Here is a 19,029-nt window from a genome sequence, read left to right as displayed (position 1 = left end):
ACCATGGCCCACAACAACAACAAGCGTGTATTCCAGCGTGTATTCTACAGCCTCCCTGCGAGAAAGCGTACGTACAAAGAGTTGACGATGGAAAAATTGGCTACATTGCTGACTGTAAGCTGCTTAGCAGGCCTGATCTGCTTAACAAGGAAGCAACCGAGAGTCGACCGAGCCTCGGGTCGACTTTATTTCGGTTGCTTCAGTACGGGATGGTCATTATCGTTTTCAATGCATACACTGGTGTGGTGGTGTATCATCTTTACTGACCACACTCATTCGCAACGAATAACACGTGCTTCGGTATGTGGATAGTATCCTGCTTTAAGGCTCACCACCAATGACAAACAATCAACCAGAGTCCGCTTACAAATTCTTGTTATTTTTTCAAATAAAACTCCATCAACACATCGTCAGCCATGAAGGGGCCCAGTTGTCTCGTTCTATCGCGATGCGTTGATATGTTTTTCGATTTTCATATCATCGTGTATTACGTTTTTTTTGTTACACCACATACGACGATGAAACTCTTGTATTCTTAGCTCATTTGCAAAGGAGCTTTGCGCCTTCAATGGCATCATTAGTCGACGGGTCGAGGTGGGTTATTTTCATGTGATTTGGGGTCATCATTGAAAAGGTGATACGAGGTTTTTTGTTCGTAACTGATGCTCTTGGATCGATTTTTCATGTCAGACCCATTTTACTTTCATTATGGTGGGCTTATTGAGCATATATTTTTATGGCGGGATCAATGGTGTAATTAACTGACAGGCTTTTATGTAGGATATGTGTGTAAAGAAGAAATTATAACAGAATGAATGAGGTTGGAAGCTATTACTCTAAATGTCACATCGATTGTTACGTTCAGTGTACTTTACTTTCATGTAAAAGTTATTATTACGATTGATTTCAACATCACTTATAGTGGTGGCGGAGTACAGAACTCGTTCTAAATTGATAAAACAGTGAAATTTTTATTTCTATTTGTATATCGTTTAAACAACACTACATAAACTCAACAAAAAAAAACTTCGATATATCCTTACCAGTCTTGGTTCCATTTCAGTTCTTTTTCTTTTGCACAGCCTTGCCCGCCATTTTCCCATTAGCTGCCGCTTTGCCTGTATTGATAGTATTCTTCAACTTTCGCTCGTGAGTCTTTCGCAATATGATCTGAATCAAGGTCGCAAACAGTCCCACCGGTATCATGGTGATTAGCACCAGTATGGTGGCAACATCTACGACGTGCCGGGGCCAAAAGGATAGATACAGTGCACCACTGCGCAAATAATTAACGCCACTATCCTGCTTTAACACGTAGTCCACGTAGTAGAGGACTTTGTCCATGGGTTTAAGCGGTTGTTCTCGGAACTGTCGGGAAGCTTTTAGAGCTGCATAACGATATCTGAGCAAAAACAAAAAAACAATTGATTATGGGTATTTGCCCCCAAAAGAAGGTTAATTTTGTTCACACTTACGTAGAGTTGTTAAGCATCTCGTTGATCGTGTGCAGCACCTGCTCCTCCGTTATGTTCTGATAGTCGAGCTTCAGACCAAAGCCAGCCTCTATCGCACGGTTTACCAGTATCTCCTGATCTCCAGCCAGCGGTAATCCAACGATCGGTTTGCCATAGTGCACCGTTTCCATCATGCTGAGCAGTCCACCGTGCGTGATGTGTAACCGCACGTTCGGATGGGCCAGTAGCTGCTGCTGCGGCATCCACGGACCAATGATCACATTGCCCGATTGATTGGGCAGGGTGGCATTTTCCCACTTCCAAATGATCAGCACCTGGCTCAGCTTGCTGAACGCGCCCACGAACGCTTCCCGCAAGGTGTCGGGGAAGTCGGCCGAGCGAATGTTCGTGCCCATGCTGAAGTAGATCACTCCATTCTTTGCCTTCTCTACCCAATTGATCACGTCCTGCGAGAAGCCCGTATCTTCCAGCTGGCGGATGTGTGCACCGCCAATCTCAATCATGTTCGGCACGAACGGACGCGCGAAGTTAATTACCGGATGGCTATTTATCAGCACCAGGCTAACGTTGTGAATGAGATCAAGCAGCGGGGGCAGATCGCGCCGCGCAAAGTAGCGCTGGTAGACGGCTTCCTGCGACGGCAGGTACAGGTACTTGTAGTTAAACTGCTCGCAGATCGACACGAACGTGTTCCACACGCGCTGCACCAGATGCATTCGGTCGGAGTAGCCGAGCGACGGGATCGGATTGTAGGCCGGGTTGTGCGGGTTGCCCACCATCTCGTTCGTGTACTTGTTGGGGGCATCGGCGCTGTACACAACCGCCGGCACCCCGTAATGATAAGCCAACCTGTGAAATGTGGACGGCATGGCGCGATAAGATTGTGCGCGGGAGCGATTGTTCGCCGCCCATATCGATGGGGCGTCTTGAGAATGAGGAAGGGTAAAGGGTCCTTGTGCCCTTCTTTTGCTTACCCGAGTAAACTTTCACACAGCACCTGATCCAGGATTAGCAGGTCGAAGGTTTCGGTTGGGTTCTTTAGCAGCTCCTGTAGCGCTGGATGGCCGAGCGTATAGTCGGCCAGCGCGGCGGTACCATAGATGACATTGGTATTGCCATAGAAGCTCGATTTGTCACGCTTGGTAAACACGTTCGCGTGGAGTCCATAATCTGTCCAGAAGCAAACGTTTTATAGCACCGAGTTTTTGATAAGACGCCGCTCCAAATGCGTTTTGCCCACCGACCTACCTTCTATGTGACTAAACAGTCCAGTTATCCTCAGCTGTCGAATGTTCTCGTACGCATACTGCACCTCAAACGGGCTTACGATGGTTACCTGCACAGATGTACCACCAGACAAACAAACATCGTCAGTAACTATGAGTCTGTGTTTGATGCGTTCTTACTCACATTATGACCTCTGGCTGCGAGTGCCTCAAACAACACCTGTCCAAAGAGATAGTTCGTCTTGCTGATGCTCGGAAACACGGCCAGTATCTTAGCGGCGCTGGAAGTTCTGCACGTGCCGGCTAGTATGACAGCCGCCAATGCAATACAGCCCAGCAGAGACCTACTTCCGACGACCATATCTACCGTCGGTTAGCGTGGAGTGCACGAGGGTATTACTCACGAGTGCGCACACTTACCGGTGTGAACGTCTGACAGACAAACAATCGTTGTCGAAGCGTTTAGCCATACTGACGTAGTCCACTCTGTTCGCCCGATAATGCGGCACGAAGAGACGCGCGCGCACGCCTTCCACTGATAGCAGCGTCTTCGATAAGGCGACCGAAAAACATCGAATTCTAACGCTCCACGTAGCTTACCAATGGTTTCCTCACTTTGGAGCAATCTGGACCGGGTTTCATTAGCCCGCATTGTCGTGTGTGTTTCCCCTCGTCTGAGACAGTACTCGCCCGGGACCTGGTTCATTCAGTACGGCAAATTAGCCATACCGGATGCTGAGGGTGCAATTTTCATCGAATTTCCTCCCACTCGTAAATGGGGGAATGAAAGCAAAAAAAACATGTGCACATTTTGGCCGACCTTGAAAAAGGGATGTTTAGTGTCCCTAGGCAAAAATCGTTCCCTCGGGCAACACCGAAAACGAAAGAACCGTTTCGGAAGCAATAGAGAGGAAAGAGTGGAGAGTCAAAAATCGATATTTTTCGTACATTATGGTGAGATCGGAGTGTCGCCACCCTGGTCCTGGTGTTGATTGTAGGCAGAGTTTCCAAAACCCGAGGCCAACGTTTAAACAATCACGTTTCATCGCTCCTGCTGCCGTGCAGAGCATGCACAAGCCGCTGTCTGTTGTCATGGTAACTTGGGGTGTATCCTGCATCACTCGACATCATGTCTGTCTGGCTAGCTCTGTGTGTCCTGGCGCGCTGTTCACCGAGTCCGACGCACCAGTAAGCAAACAGTAACACGCTCGTACACACATACACGCTACCCACCCTCCCCGTTCTAAATGTAATAAAGAGGAGAAACCATTTTGCAATCGTGCCGGGACAGACAGGGTGGACGTGGCGTAGTTTTGATGCCTCTTTCGCTCTCTCGGAAAGTGGCAATTTTACTGCCCCGCTATCCTGCCGGTGAATTCTCCCGACCAAAGGAATCGCATTTTGTCGCAATCATCAGCGAACAACATGAGACGGAAAACGTGGAAACTGTGCTTTTCAACAACCCGTAACTTTGTGGGATGGAAATTTGGCGTGTAGTACCGGAGGCACGTTTAGCTCAAAACCGTACGCGAACGTTTAAACATGTTGTTTTTATTGCCACTCGCACATTGTTTATCGAATGGTGGAAATAATATTAAAACAGATGAAAATGAAATTCATGCTCCCATGGGGTGGGGTTGGGCCTTTCCGGCGAACTGATAGAAAATTTACATTTACATCATAGCCTTTATGATGGTCTACACTTTCGGAGGCTGTTCTATTGATCCGTTTCGTAATCTCTTACATTCTATTAGTCTTTACGTTTACTTTATGATGTTTGCAGTTGATTTTAAAGAATTTTGCATAAATAATTTGTACTCAGTTCTATATTGCTGTTGTACTTGATTTCCTTTCGCTTAAAGACTGTTGGGCAACGTTTTACAATGCAACAAAAATGCACAAATGCTTATTTTTCATAATTTGTAGCAGTTATATGTCTTTCAAAAGACTTATTTTATCTATAAATTTAATCTTATAATCGATCTAGAACTATGATTTCAAATCCCGATTCTTGCTCCTTTCGTTTTAGTTACTTTCGAGGTACAAGCTTTCAACAATAATAAAGTATCATTATGTCACCATATACGCAGATAACATCTTACTCTTAATATAAATGGACAATTGTTTCATGCATAGTTTTGCAGCATGCGTCAAAACAAAGTTTCTCCCGTCCTCAGAATAAGCTCTCCAAATTCGCTTGAGTATCGTGTTGCAACAAAACCATACCCTTGAATCCCAAGTGTAACCGCCCGGCCGAGAACAAACCATTGCCGTATAGTTCACAAACACTCGTCAGATGCCTTATTTGCACGACACGGCCTTTCCAAAATCCCTACGGTTTTTATTTAACCAACTTTAAGCCACCAGTGCCGGTGCAACGTCCGCTGCTGCAGTCCTGCCTAGCAAAACCCAATAATGCATCAGCTGTTGCATCCCGACTCTCATTTTACGGACTTTGAAAGCCATCTGCCATCCTACGCATTCGTCCATTCATACCACGCATTGTTCCTGTGCTTGCTCGTGCGTTTTACACGGTCGGCCTCTAACCTTCGGTCCGTTCTGTGCCCACCTGGTCAGTAAATTCGCTCTGTGGCCACCATAACAATTACAACTGCGGACAAACTTTTTCCATTCGTCAGAGGGTGTACTTGTGTCCCTAAAAACGTTGCAGCCCAACGTTTGCCATGTACGTATTGCAGGATCCTTTAGTTCCTTCTGTCTTCCTCTCGACTTCTTCGGGGTGATAATTGCACAAACAATGTGAGGTTAGGGTCGCCGCACGTCTAGGTTGCTGATAAACGTTCTTAATAGCGTTTCACGCCTTATTAAGCGCTTCATTATTGAACCGTAATAAATATTGGTGTTTTTTTCGTCATAGTTAAGGATTTATTTTTTTCAATTTTGGCAAACTTATTCCTCCATGCAGTGTGATTTTAATTAGATTCTTCCGGCAATACAGGTTTGCCACAAATATTTCATCACAATGCTTCCTGTCAGTAAAAGTTTTTACCATTTCAGGCATAAGTTTGCCTTCTTGTTGAGCCCGATTGTACTCGCTCACTTGAAGCAAAGTCATTCCCGGTGGACACAATTGGCCTTTCGGGAAGCAGGAAAGCAAGTCACTACTCTGGCCAACTAAGCCCTATGTGCCCGATTAGTGTTGAACCATAACCTAAACACGGCTCGATCCAAAAACTTTCTCTATCTTACATCAACCACACACACACACACACTGTTAGTCCGAGAACTTCTCTTTCGGCTTCAACGAAAATAAGCCCAACTTTCCTAAGCTGATTTTGTTCTACACGATGTTCTCCAGCGGCAGCATATTCGCATCTTCATCGGACGTTGGCTGTCGTCGTGTGTGAAGAAATAAATCTTTTATCCATCAACCAACCCCATGCAGCTTGAAAGAAGTTTGACTGAACGTTATCCCAGGGGATCACTTCATATGTTTTTATTTTTCCTCGCTTGTCTGCCCTGAGCTGCCCGTTAATATCTCGAGTTTGAGAGTTTAACTTTGCGTTTTTAGCATAATATTGATTTTTTGTGTGTATGGTACATCACTTCATTGATTTTTGTATATTCGCAACATAAGGCAATTGACAAAAATCTATCATACATTACCACGACGGAACCTCATTTAAACGCATTATTCTGGGCTTTATATTTATATTTTGAATAAATTCTACAAATTGCACAAACGTTGCATGTTGTGATGCACTAAACCAAGTTCGCACTTAAAATCAATGGTTTCTGCGGCATGTGTAGTCATAAACGGTCTTGTTCTGTATACTTTGTACAAACGTACCAGTCCGAACCAGCCCGTGCACTTTTGCGCTGATTGATTTCATTCTATTTATCCTTAGGGACATACAGTTCATTCCGAACAACACAACAGGAACATGGTCTGCCTCGGTGCTGGAGCAAACTTTAGTATCGTAGCATAGTAAATCCGAAACATAATAAATCTCCTGCCAGCAATTCAACATGACAGAAAATGGGATTTATTATGTACATACACAAACCGTACAAGGTGCTTCTTGATGGGGCACAAGACCTTACCGAAACCATCCAGAGGCAAGAGGCGGCCCACGTGCTGTTATTCTCATTACAAACCTTGGCCAGCGTTCCACGCGACAGCGCTGTTGCTGCCGCAGCGAGCAGTTTATATGAAAATGTGAAAAATTATATCGGAAAACAACCGCCGTACGGTGGGTTATTCTTGTACAAGAAGGAAAACAGAGGAGAAAAAAAAAACAGAGGTTGTAGCAAGTTGCTACAGTGAGCATCGTTTTTGGATGCTAAACTGTTGGTGTACTACCACCGAAGGGAATTTATACAAGCACAAACGTTTATTGAGGCATTAAAGTAATGGACTTGTCATTTTTATTGTTGCACCCTTTTCACAGAACAGGTAGCTCAATTCATCCGCTAAAACAGCTGCTTTGGACATGTTTGATCGAGATGAGATTTGATCCCTTTTCAAACCAAAAACTCGGCCAGGTTCAATAGCTCTCTATCTCTATGTCTTTGTGTAACACTCCATTAAAACAAACTGTTGCCATATGATAAAACATGCTCCTCTGCTAGTTACCACAATCGACTTATCACGCATAGAACTAAGCACATTGCAGGATCTGGCAATAACCTTCCTACAGAAAGATAATGCCCAAAGTTTGTTCCTAAAATTTGTTCAAGCATCCCTCCCCTGCAAGACCCTACCAACTATCACCGCACTCTCATTATGAAAAGAAACATTAGAAATCATGTGACAAACGCAGATGCTCCCTATGAATGCAATGCCTTTTTAGTTTGTTTGTTTCCCACCATATCATGCTTAAAAGCGTTTATTACGCTCATGCACAGTCCTCGCTACAGATGCTATTAATGTTCATTTTATTGGTGGTCCTAATGTTCTTAACCATACACGTCTACCATACAGGAGCCTCCGAAGACCAAGAGCGGGTTCAAATCGTGCAGGACCCGTTTTAACCATTTTCTACGACGTACCAGGACCTCCAGCGCCCAGCAAGCACCCGTACCGGAAAAGTGGGCTATAAAATTTCCACTTTCTCAATTTTCTTTACCGTTTTTCTTGCATGTGCACCAACGGCGGCGTAACTGTGGCACTTTGCAACTCGACGGCATCAATGGCCCAGCTACCGAGAAGTGCATTGTGTGGCTGCTAGCGTGCACGCGGAGGGCAATGGTCGACCGAAAAGATTTACGATGTTTTTCAATCACCCAAAAGCCACATACCGAAATCTATACCGGCTAACGTGGTAACAAGCTCTGTTTGTCGGGGATTTGTGGATGGGTTTACGGGTTTCGACAATTTTCGATGGACGAAAAGTGCAATTTGTCACGGACTTGTTGCCGACCCGGTTTTACCATTCTGGCAGTGGGCTCTGGCTGCAAGGTTTTTGTTTTTTCTTGCTCTTTTCAAATCCGTGGAAAATCACAACTCCACACAATCTATGTCGATCGTGTGATAAGCTAATTGGAAGAAGCGAAACTAGAGGATACCCTGGTACTTCATCCATCAATTTGGACTACGTCCAAACAGGCTGTGCAGCATGATTGATGAAACTGCAGGGCGACACCAAAAATTGCTTACACTTTTTGGCTAACGTACAACAATGTTGGATATTAATATTTAAAGCAATTGTGATTCAATTTTCATTTTATAAAATACAACAACTTTGCTTTTTCTCTCAAATCCAACGCTGACTTGTCTCCTGATCGTTAGGCGGCCTTTGTCAGAACATTTTCTGTCACTTTCACTATTAATTGAAGTGGTTGCCACGAGGAAATGCACCATACGCGACTCATCTCGCATCTATCATCACGTGCAGCCGCTTCTGTGTGTGGCGACGTACAGCGTTACTGTTTATTTACTTACCCAACTGTCACTGTATGATTTATTAATAGAGTGTGCAGCAATTTCCTGGTTCGACTGCGCTTTTCATTATCGCCCGTCTGCCATCCATGGCATTAGTGTCGATGACTAAAATACTGCTCGCATCCACCATTGTCTCAAGTGTGTTATTCCACGCAAGTGTCCGACATTGAGCTCTTATTTCCTGTAGCAAACACTTCTCCGCTGCTTATTGTTAATACTAGTTCTTAAAAACAACGCAGGAAATAATCAGAAATGAATGTATAATGCACATTCTATTCCTAATGATGCCATTTCCCTGCCAAAACATACGGGAAAAGAAGCAATATAAAGATATGACACAAGCTACATGCCATAAAGTGTAGTCATGCATATAAGAAGTAATTCGTATACGAAGATATACGAAGTCATAGAAAAATTATTTGATACCAAAACAACAGCCTTGCTTATTGAACATTACTCGAGCTAGATTGGCACGAATACTTCAGTACGCTTCAGCGTTTTTTTCCTCGGTTTTTCTGCTTTTCTAATCGCCATAATTAATTATGATCAAACATTAAGTCACTTCATTAGAGTGATAAACGGTAATGATAAAGATGAAAGTTATAATTGAATTAAGTGGAATGATAGAGGATTCTACTTTCCTGTCGGGGAAAATGCGATGTATTCAGTATTAATAGCTCTGTATGTATAGTTTCACAAACTATGCAATTTAAATACAAAAATCCATGAACTACTACTATATTGGATTTTTTACATAAAAAATAATGTTTCATATAGATCAAAGCACACTCGTAATACATTATATGAAAAATAAAATATATTTATAGCACTGATTTTTGTAGCTAAACAGCTTGCATCGCAGTATCTGCTAGTAATTAAATTAATAAAAGCAACATTACGTTTAGTAAAATATCGCTTAAAACGTAGAAAAACAAGCTAGAGTTTACATTCTTCACATAGCATACATTTCTATGAAAAACAGTTTTCTCACAGTTTTAAAGATATTCCTAACCTCTTAATTAAACATTAATGTATTCAGTCCAAATATGCAAAGACTCATTTAACAGCTATTTTTCATCCCGCGCTTGAATGTAGTACATTGAAATTCGGAGATAATGATCTTGGTGTTGCTTGTCCAACGAATCCCTTCTACACAGCCGAATACCTAATTACAGTAGCTCACCACCAATCCGTTCTTGTCAGTGATCGCGGCCCAACACATGCACACGAGAGGGGGGGAGGTGGTAGAGTTAGACAAATGCAGGTCAATAGCATTTGCTGAGGACGTAGCTTGTCTCAGATGCATCTTGGTGGAGGCAAACAAACGATCGAATTGTTGCTTCTGGCCAGATACAAACTGTTCTTTTTCTGACAATTCCCAGCTCCATGCATCGTGCAGCACTACTCGCAACACCAAAAGTACGTGCGCCTCGCTCAAGGGTACATATTTAAATTGGAGAAAGAACCCACGCTCAGTGTAAATTCAAACAGTGCCCCCTATTTGTTGACAGTGCTGCTGCCGCATGTTTGAAGAAGTATCTTTGCAGTGACCCACAGATCCGACCGAAGATTACGATCGTTCCCTGTCACATGTGCGTTTGCACTACCTTCGACTTGCGGGTACGACCAGACATCCTAGCGTCATTGAGATGTCGGTATGCCGACTGAGGGGCCATATCAAAGAAAGAATCTACCGAACTGGTAAACGATCTTCATCTTAATGGTTTGGCTAAACTAAAATGCTACTTTGTGGCAGGTCTAGAAACTGTAAAAGATATTAAATATTTTTTGTACTACCGCCAAAAAAAACTCAAACCAACGTAGCGATCAAAAGCCATAAGCCACCTCGATTATTTTTTGGCATGTTTCCGAACGAGTGTCCGAACACGATCACTACAGGATTTTTCTAAACATCATTCCAAATATTCATCGTTTATGGCACGCATCTTGACATTCCATGCATCTTCAATCTTTAATCACAGTGTTTTCGGCAAGTATTATCGCTCATCTCTTTACTCATCGCGTTGGCATACTTTCTCCATTTACAACTATGACTCATCTAAAAAATCTCCATATTTCCGCGAAGGGAATAGTCGAAACCTTTGATGTCAAATGCACAACTCTGCTTTCGATGAACGATGTTGTTAAGGGGGGGGGGGGGGGGGATAGTTTGGGTATTCTTTTTGCAGGATCTATTTTTACATTTTCCCAGCGGAGGGACACAATCTCCAATGCTCTTGGGGTGCTCTTTTTCTGGTGAGCATAGAACAGACTAACTGTTGGCGACAGAGTGACAGCGCTACTTGGAATGGTCCGCCGGACGTGAGCGGTCTATTGGGGATCGGCTATGTCGTGTAATGTTTTCTGTAGCATCTACAACGACGCCTTGATGTATAAACATTAGGGCAAGGAACTGGTTGCAGTAAAACCGATTGCATCATTGGTCATAAGCTTAATAATAGATTTTATGTTGCATAAAACGCAGTAAATAATATCATCGAGGCATTTTTCGTTATACTTCGTACACGAACGGCTGACGTCAAATGCAAAGCATTACCGCATCAAAATGTAACAAACTTTGAGAGGGGAACTTTTCGTGGGGAGTACCAGACGAACTCCACCGAACTGTAGTATAATGGCACACGCATTAACCCAGCTGATTGTGGCTACTGTTTTGTACTCATTTGTACATTAGGAATTACTAAGCTCTACCAGCGTGTGACCCGACCATACAACCCATCGGTACCCAATGGATCGACCAATAAAATTCGAATCAAACAATTAACCACGACCGAAGAAGTTCGTAGGGTCACGATGGTAGAAACCATAGCGGGACAAACAGTAGGTCATTCCGGTTGTTGATCTTTTGTCAAGATGGATTCCAACCAAAGATAGGCTCCAATTGACAATAGATTGCATTGACCCTTTCCGCTTGAAAAAAAAAAACGAAAGTCTCAGTAATACCTTCCTCGATGTTTTGCTTTTGTACTTTGCCGACTTTGCTGCAGTGACGCGTCATCAATTATACCGTTCAACGCGCTCAATCGTACTTACTGTTGTTGGTTAGCTAAAAACCTTTTTTATAGTCCTTCCAACACATGGATTGATTTAATTTCATGAAAGTTGAGAGGGAAAACACGATTTCGGTAAATTTTCAACGAAACAAATCATTTTTTTAGACATACGTTTGTTTAGTTCGAGACATAAACTATAATCCCTGCTAGCTACATACCTGTACTCAAGAAGCGTCTGTAAAGCAAATCGGGCAACATCGGAACGAAGAGGTGCAAACCATTAAGCTTCCTTCTTTTTACTTGAAACAATCATTAACAGTTATCTCCTACGAAAATTTCATTCCAGCTTTTGCTTATTTTTAGCTATCAGTATACTGCATCAAACGAAACGTAGTCCAGGAGGTGTCGGCTGCTCAAACACGAGCAGTACGGGAACAATAATCCTCAAATATTGCTCAATCCATAAAGGTAAGTACTAACTACGCGCATGGCATTCTCAAGGTAACTAATTTAATTGCCCACTGATTTGGGTTTCAATTAAAAATGGATTCCTACACCTTCAGAACGGCGCGAGAAACGGCAATTGTCCATTAAAATCATGCCGCGTATTCTTTTACGGCAGCCGCTGCATCATGTTGGCTCGATTTTGCGCGTGCTGCCTTAAGTATGCCTATTTTCAGTGTACAGTGGGTCACTTTAAATTCTACACCTACCGCAATCATCACGTTTGATGATCGTCTGCAAGACGATGCCTCTTTTTTTTACATACACAGTACACACTTTTAAGGGCTTTTCTAAAACTGCACATTCCTAGACGATATTTTTTTAACGATTTTACCAACAATTGACACACGCTTGATACGTCTGCTTTATGATCGTACGCTTTTGGGTGGAAGCAAACTTCTTTCACAGTGCTGCTGAGTAATGGCACGCATTCGAAGTTGGTTCTTCAAAAGAATGCGGCACTCATTAGTAATGCAGACGCCATAATTCGGTGATGGGTGAATTAGGGAGGCTAAAAAGATGATTTTTTTATTGAAATATCTATATCTAGTATCTGTTTCTTTTTTCTAGTTGCAAATATAAAATATAATATATTAAACAATAAATTGGTTAAGTAAGTGAATGGTTTTGGCTGCCATAAATAAAACTTAAAATGAATAATTCGTTTGCCTTTGTATCGTATTATTTTGTTAAACTCTTTAATTTAGCATCGCAAAGTGCAGGCCAAAGGTATCTTGGCGGTTTTAATTTAATTAATATAGTGAATTAATTAATGAAAGGAGTTAATAGAGCATTTCATAAAAAATGCCTCTACTTTAGCTCTAGCTAGAAAAGGTTACGCAAAACAATCACCTTTCGACAATGCAAAAGTAAATATACTACACCACCAATATAACAAAGTCAACATATTTGACAGGGTTGACATGCTCTGTAAAAGTCTATACAGAACTCTTTTTCTCTCTCTCTGGTTTGCATTTGCTTGTCAGCAAGTATAAAACTTTTTGCCGAGAGGAGAATGGCAAGTAAGAATATAACAGAATCCTGTACCACGGATTCGTACAAATCATAGTAAGAATGAAATGAAATGTCTGTGTAAAATACGTCCATATGTAACGGGCAGTGGTTGTTAGGCGTGTTTTTGTTTGACCATGTTAAGCACTGGCCGGAAATTAATTTTCCCCTTTCTGTGCGAGCCGGTGTGCGTATTCATAATTTTGATCGTTTTCATTCAGCAGGAGGTATGCAGGACGACAACGGTGGCGAACGTGTGGAAGCAATTCATGAATGCATATTTTATGGTTGCCGATTACTTACCCTTACGCTCCGTTATGAGTAGGTCCGTCCCGGTATGTAACACCGTATGTCTCTCTCACACACACACATACGGTAGGCGACATCTTGCCGACATTACATCGCCACACGCCTTACCCAGGTGCCTACACTGTGACTGTGCGCCCAAACAAAACCCTCGGCTCAAATACGAACCAAATTCAACCACCATGACAATTCCCGATTGTTTTCGTACGAGTATTTTTTATGATTTTTTCTTCCTCTTGCTGTTCCACTGTCGGGTTGCGCACCAGAACGACCACACCTAACCATGCGTTAAATTATATTAACAAATTTATACTCAGCATAATCACTTCCAAAGGTGCATTGTTGTGAGCGATGAAATGCAGCGCCTCGTTATGTTGTATGGGGCTTTTTTTTTCTAAACTCAACCATAGTCACTGGCGATTGGAATCGAAGTCTTGGACAGATTTCAAAGTTGACAGTCATCGTCAAGCCGCCCCGACCAACGCCCCGATTCCGGCAGATGACGCCATGGGCTAAATGTGACATTTTGGGGATTTTTTGGTGAGTTGTATTTGCCGCATTTGATGAATACACTGAAACACGCTGCATGTCCAAAACATAGCTACCGATCTTTTGGTGACTCTTTCATCACTCTTTAGGCTTGGGTTATGCTCCTTTCGGCGTTCGAATCGGTGGGGAAATGGGAACGAAGCGAAATTAATATTCCGCTGCCTGCAAGCAGCCGGCGGCATGTGTTGGGCACGTCATTGCACATGTTTGCCATTTATGTGCGAGTATTCGGTTAGCTCTCATGCAGAGGGAAAATAATACAGATCATGTGTGACACTGGCTGTCATCTTTGTGATGTATTTGTTGGGTCGCGTCTGGGGACGATGGAAAACGTGCGGATAATGTTTATTCCTCTGCTTCTAAGCATAATATGTATCGGGGCAGCACGTGAAATCAAATGAACTGTGGCAATAAGTTGTTATGTTTATATGCACGATTTTTTTAAAAATATAAACCAATTGCAGCGTAAGATGACATTAACCCCAATCTGTTCAACATTCCATCATGGAATCATGAAACTGTTCTTCCACAAAGTCAACATGGTAAGAATAAAATGGAAACACCTCACATACTAATCGTTGCTATTAATAAGTATGCGCTATTTCACCAGCTACTACAACACAATAAGCACAATAAGAAAGTCACTGCCGGGCCAGAAGACACTTACGCAAAGCCGCGTTTAAGCCGCCGTGACGTGACCGGAAGTGCATGCTCTCTCCCGTGCAGCACAACCGCGGTGAGCGGATGCGCGATGAGTAAAAACCCGATTAGTAATTCCCCACCGGCCCGGGGTGCCCTTGGACACACGACCTAATGCGACTTGCCGTGTTGCCGCGGTGTTGATGATGCGATCATATTTATTTGCGCAATCACGCGCATAGCACCGTTTCGCGGGAAAAGCAAAACCCCGCGTGAGCCGTTGAGTTCTGTCCGAGCCAGTCAGCGCCATTCACCGACTACGCTCGCAGCAAACCCTTTTTCGCAATATTTAAACGTGTGTTTTATAAGCTCCACGGGTTATGTTTATAATTCGTTGGCGTTCCCCCTCCCCCCTGCCTCACTTCTGTTTTTACAAACATTAATCAACCAGAACCAACCCGGGTGGAGGTGGTGGTCACTCGCTACCTCCCACGCAAGCCATCTCGGGATGCCGACCGTTATTAGCCGGGCAGGAAATCGCATCCGGACGTCCGATAGTGGATGTGGAAAATTAACGGGAAAAGATTAATGGTGGCGTGCTCGTGCGTGCTGAAGGATTCGCGAATCTGTGCACCCACGCGCCCAAATGTTTGCGTTTGCATTGCTGTGTGTTTGCATAGGTAGGTGGCGTCCCCGGGGCCGGTCATAAAACAATCATCAAGCTTACACTTTTGGAGCTTCGCTCGAGCGCCAACAGTTCTTCAACTTCAAATTCAATCTACTGTTCCTAGAAATGGGAGGTTGATTCGTGCTTGCACTGGACTGTTCGGCTTAAAACGACTCCTCTTCTTCACACACAAGACTGGACATTCAATAAATTGCTCGTCAACAACAGCCCATCGCCAGCAAACACTGTTTTAAAAGCCATACCTCACCGGGGAGGGGAACGCTTTAGCGGCTCCTCTTTAGCGTTGGATTACTACGGACTGAAGTGTAGCTGGCAAGCTATTGCAATTACTTTAGAATCGTCCAACACTCTATCGCTGGTTTACCTCACACGCCGCACCACAGAGGGGCAAAAAGGGCTTATGCAGGCTCATGGTAAATGATGCAAGCGAAGCGGAATGGAAATGCCTTCTGCCGTTTGCATTCTGAGCCACATGCAATGGAGCTAAGAAGCTTAAAGGCAGCTCACTGTGTGCGAGTTAGCTAGGTTTTTTTTTTTTGAGGCACGGCTTGCCTTTGGAAATCAGCTTGTAAAACCACGAAATAACGAACGAATCGATCGGCCAGTCGCGATGCCACGGGTGTGCAGACAAATAAACCGAGCGAGAAAAACGGCAACCGGTAGTAAAAATGCAATCCATCCGTGGCCAACCCCGGTGGAGTCCGGTTAAGCCCGCAGCAAGAAAAAGAAAAAAACTGAATTTCTCTACCTTCCGATAGCGAGTGTAATCCTTTCGAACGAAGCGTCGAAACTCTTCACTGCATTAGAGGCACAGATTTTCTTTCATTTCGGTTTCAGCTGAAGCGGGCGTAGAATTTCTTCAACGTAAGAAAAAAGTGTTAGCTTTGTGTTTGTGGAGACTAAAAAAAAACAAAATTGTAAGAATACGATAGTCGATTGCCTTCTCGGTAAGGACTTTTAACTTTTTCTGATTTTTTTATGCTTCTGTTCGATTTCATATAAATGACTTCAAAATTCGATATATTGGCCAGCTGAAATTTCCGACAGCTTCTTACTGAAAAGGCATGCTATAGGCAACAAAAATCTGATAAGAATGTAGGAATATCTGCAATTTCGATGTACTTTAATATGTTTCACAAGCGTTGATGATATTAAGAAAGGGTGGTTTTAAAATTACGATATAGATTCACCATAAACATTGTTAATCTATCTGTGTTGCTCGAATAAACGTCCTCCTTCTTTGTTGGTATAACGATTTGAGTGGCTTTGCCGATCTTTATAAACGCCAAATTGTCTAACCACATTACATATCGCTTAGCTACCATCTTCTTCAAATTCGTTTCTATTAATTCTAAGAAAATTCTTCCTGATAGTCCATTCATAGCACTAGCATCTCATACCAGGAATTTGGTCATCAAGAATACTTAGCCAGTAGTATTCTATTCCTTGATAAACCCATAACCATACCTAGAAATGAGAGACACCCCAATTTCAATTCATTCAAACGCTTTTCCTTCAAAAGAAGCACAGGAAATTATTCGCTTTTTCAAAGGGATACAGGTGAAATAACATTCAGTAAAAAATAAACTAGCAAACCAACCCAACGGTACGCTCACGAATAACATAGCATCAACCTCCGGCAGATACCAGGTCCAGCAGCGGCCAGCAGAACTGTTCCATTAAATATTTATGAGCAAAGTTGAAGTACATAAATTAAGCGCCAATGTAAGATAGCACTCGAGCACAAGGATGCTTCATTTTACATGCTACTACTTTCGTTTTGTTTACCTAGCCTGGTAGCACTCGTTGGACTTTTCGATGATTTCTGGCCGGTTGCTGCAAACCATTAGGAGCGCATTAAAAGCCAAGTATGGAACAAAAAAGTGTTGCCTCAAGTCGAGCAATGAAAAAAGTGGTCCTTTTGAAAAGAATGATCCTACGTTTGAATTTTTGACGCAACGGACCAGTGCTCGAAGGAAGCAGAAGTTAATATTGCTCCACTTTTCAATTTGGCTTCACTGGACGCAGGTCCCAGTAATGCGATCCGTTTAATGGACCATGTTTCCGAAACAAGGCAAAATATCGTAAAAATCCGTCTGTTTACACTTCTCGCATCGGCAATGCACTTTGCGTTTTCGTTTTGCATCTCTGCGACGGTCACATTGCGGCCTCGAGCGAAATGATAAACGCTCGTACCTATCCCGGTCAGTGGGTTAAGGATAACAGGTTCTGTCTGTTAAAGGGTTTTTATTTGTTTGTATTCTGTCATGTAATATCACACCCAAGCTGCGTCGTCCGATAGGAGGTAATTATTTTTCCATCCGTTTCTTTTGACTCGTTTTTGGTACAAATCCATCCAACGAAATATGGCTCTCGTGTGAATTTCCTCTACAGTAGTTCATGCTGAGCTTTCATCCGACGGTTACGTTGGCTCAGCTGTTAAATTAGTTCATTCTGTTTAGATATGAAAATGCTTCCCCCGAGGGGTGTGTGGTTGTTCGCAAAACTTTCGTTTTCTTTTGGTAAAATAATTTGTGAAGCCTTTGGCTGAATGATTTATGAGGCTGGTAGAGGGTTATGTCAAAAAAGTTGCTTACCCCCGACAGACGGTGCCGCTACTGTGTAGCACACGGTGGAAAGGATGAGCGATTACCTGAAGCGCCGAACTTTGAAGTTCAGGGCTTCCCGTCGGACGACGATATGTTTTGTAGCCCTTGCAGAACGGAAGGCATAATTATGCTGTCCACGCAAAATGCCGACTATGCTTCATTCCTTCAGCATAGTATACCACATTAATCTCTTGCAGGAACTGTCATGGCAAAATTGGAATAATCACTTTTGGCAATATGATTGTGTCATAATAAAACAATCCGTTCGCTCATTTCATGCATTGGAAGGCGATTTCATTTGCATATAAGCCCTCAGGCTTTTAAATACCTTAAATTGGTACAGTTAACGCGATTAATACCTATGTTTTATTGCCAGTTACAGAGGTGAATGCTCAAAATTATAAAGGCTGGCTCAGCATTTACAATCACCAAGCTGCATAAAGGTGAATAATGCACTTTTAAACGCTTTGCAGTGAGTGGGGGATTTCGATTTAATCCTCCGTCCCATTCCCAGTGGATCCTAGTCGCACTCACTGTACACTGCCCATTTCACACCAACCGACGACGTGGCCCTGTTGAACCGGTCAGGCTGCTGCTAAACGAAACTGCATCCACCGGCCACCGGCCATGGGGATGAGTAATACCACCAAAGATCGCGATCACGATCACGATCGCTGCGGACGGCACCAACACGAAGAAGCCCCACGCGAGACCGGCCACTTGCACACAGGGCGCGCTATGTGTGAGAGGTTACTGCACTTTTATGCTTTGGATGCCGTTTCGCTACGTCTCCCGATCGGGGCGTCTCTACGCTACTCCGGGAGTCTTTGGGCCGAACGATGAAGCGAGTCTTTTAACGAACTGACTACGGGTACCGGTCGATTCGTTCCCATTATTCGATGCCTTCGAAAGCAATGCTAATGATTGCGTTTACTGGTGAAAAAATAACAACCCCACTATCCCCGACGATCGCAGCACATCGGATCGTTGCGCGGGCATCGGGTAGAATGATGAATTTGCATTTTCCTATCCGGGTCGGGTCGCGCCTGGTATGGTTGATTTTATCGTTTAAATGCTAGATTTCTGGAACAGACAGTTATCGT

The 19,029-nt window shown here is 43.3% G+C and overlaps 2 protein-coding genes across 2 annotated transcripts in view; one reads left to right on the top strand and one right to left on the bottom strand.

Moving 5' to 3' along the window:
* Positions 1-19,029, top strand: part of LOC120897247 — a 104,538-nt gene that overhangs the window by 11,803 nt on the left and 73,706 nt on the right. Inside the window, exon 2 of the mRNA XM_040301966.1 lies at positions 11,967-12,088. The gene's annotated coding sequence lies outside the window, so the exon portion shown is untranslated. The remainder of the gene's footprint in view (positions 1-11,966; positions 12,089-19,029) is intronic.
* On the bottom strand, positions 948-3,161 carry LOC120897249 (UDP-glycosyltransferase UGT5-like). Its single transcript, XM_040301972.1, has 5 exons — positions 2,886-3,161; positions 2,724-2,811; positions 2,450-2,645; positions 1,476-2,324; positions 948-1,402 (listed from the first exon to the last, which is right to left on the bottom strand). The coding sequence occupies exons 1-5, from the start codon at positions 3,060-3,062 to the stop codon at positions 1,060-1,062; spliced, it is 1,653 nt and encodes a 550-aa protein (XP_040157906.1). The 5' UTR covers positions 3,063-3,161; the 3' UTR covers positions 948-1,059.

This window comes from Anopheles arabiensis, chromosome 2 (assembly GCF_016920715.1).
Source record: "Anopheles arabiensis isolate DONGOLA chromosome 2, AaraD3, whole genome shotgun sequence".
Classification (NCBI taxonomy): domain Eukaryota; kingdom Metazoa; phylum Arthropoda; class Insecta; order Diptera; family Culicidae; genus Anopheles; species Anopheles arabiensis.
This window is presented reverse-complemented; position numbering and strand designations above follow the sequence as displayed.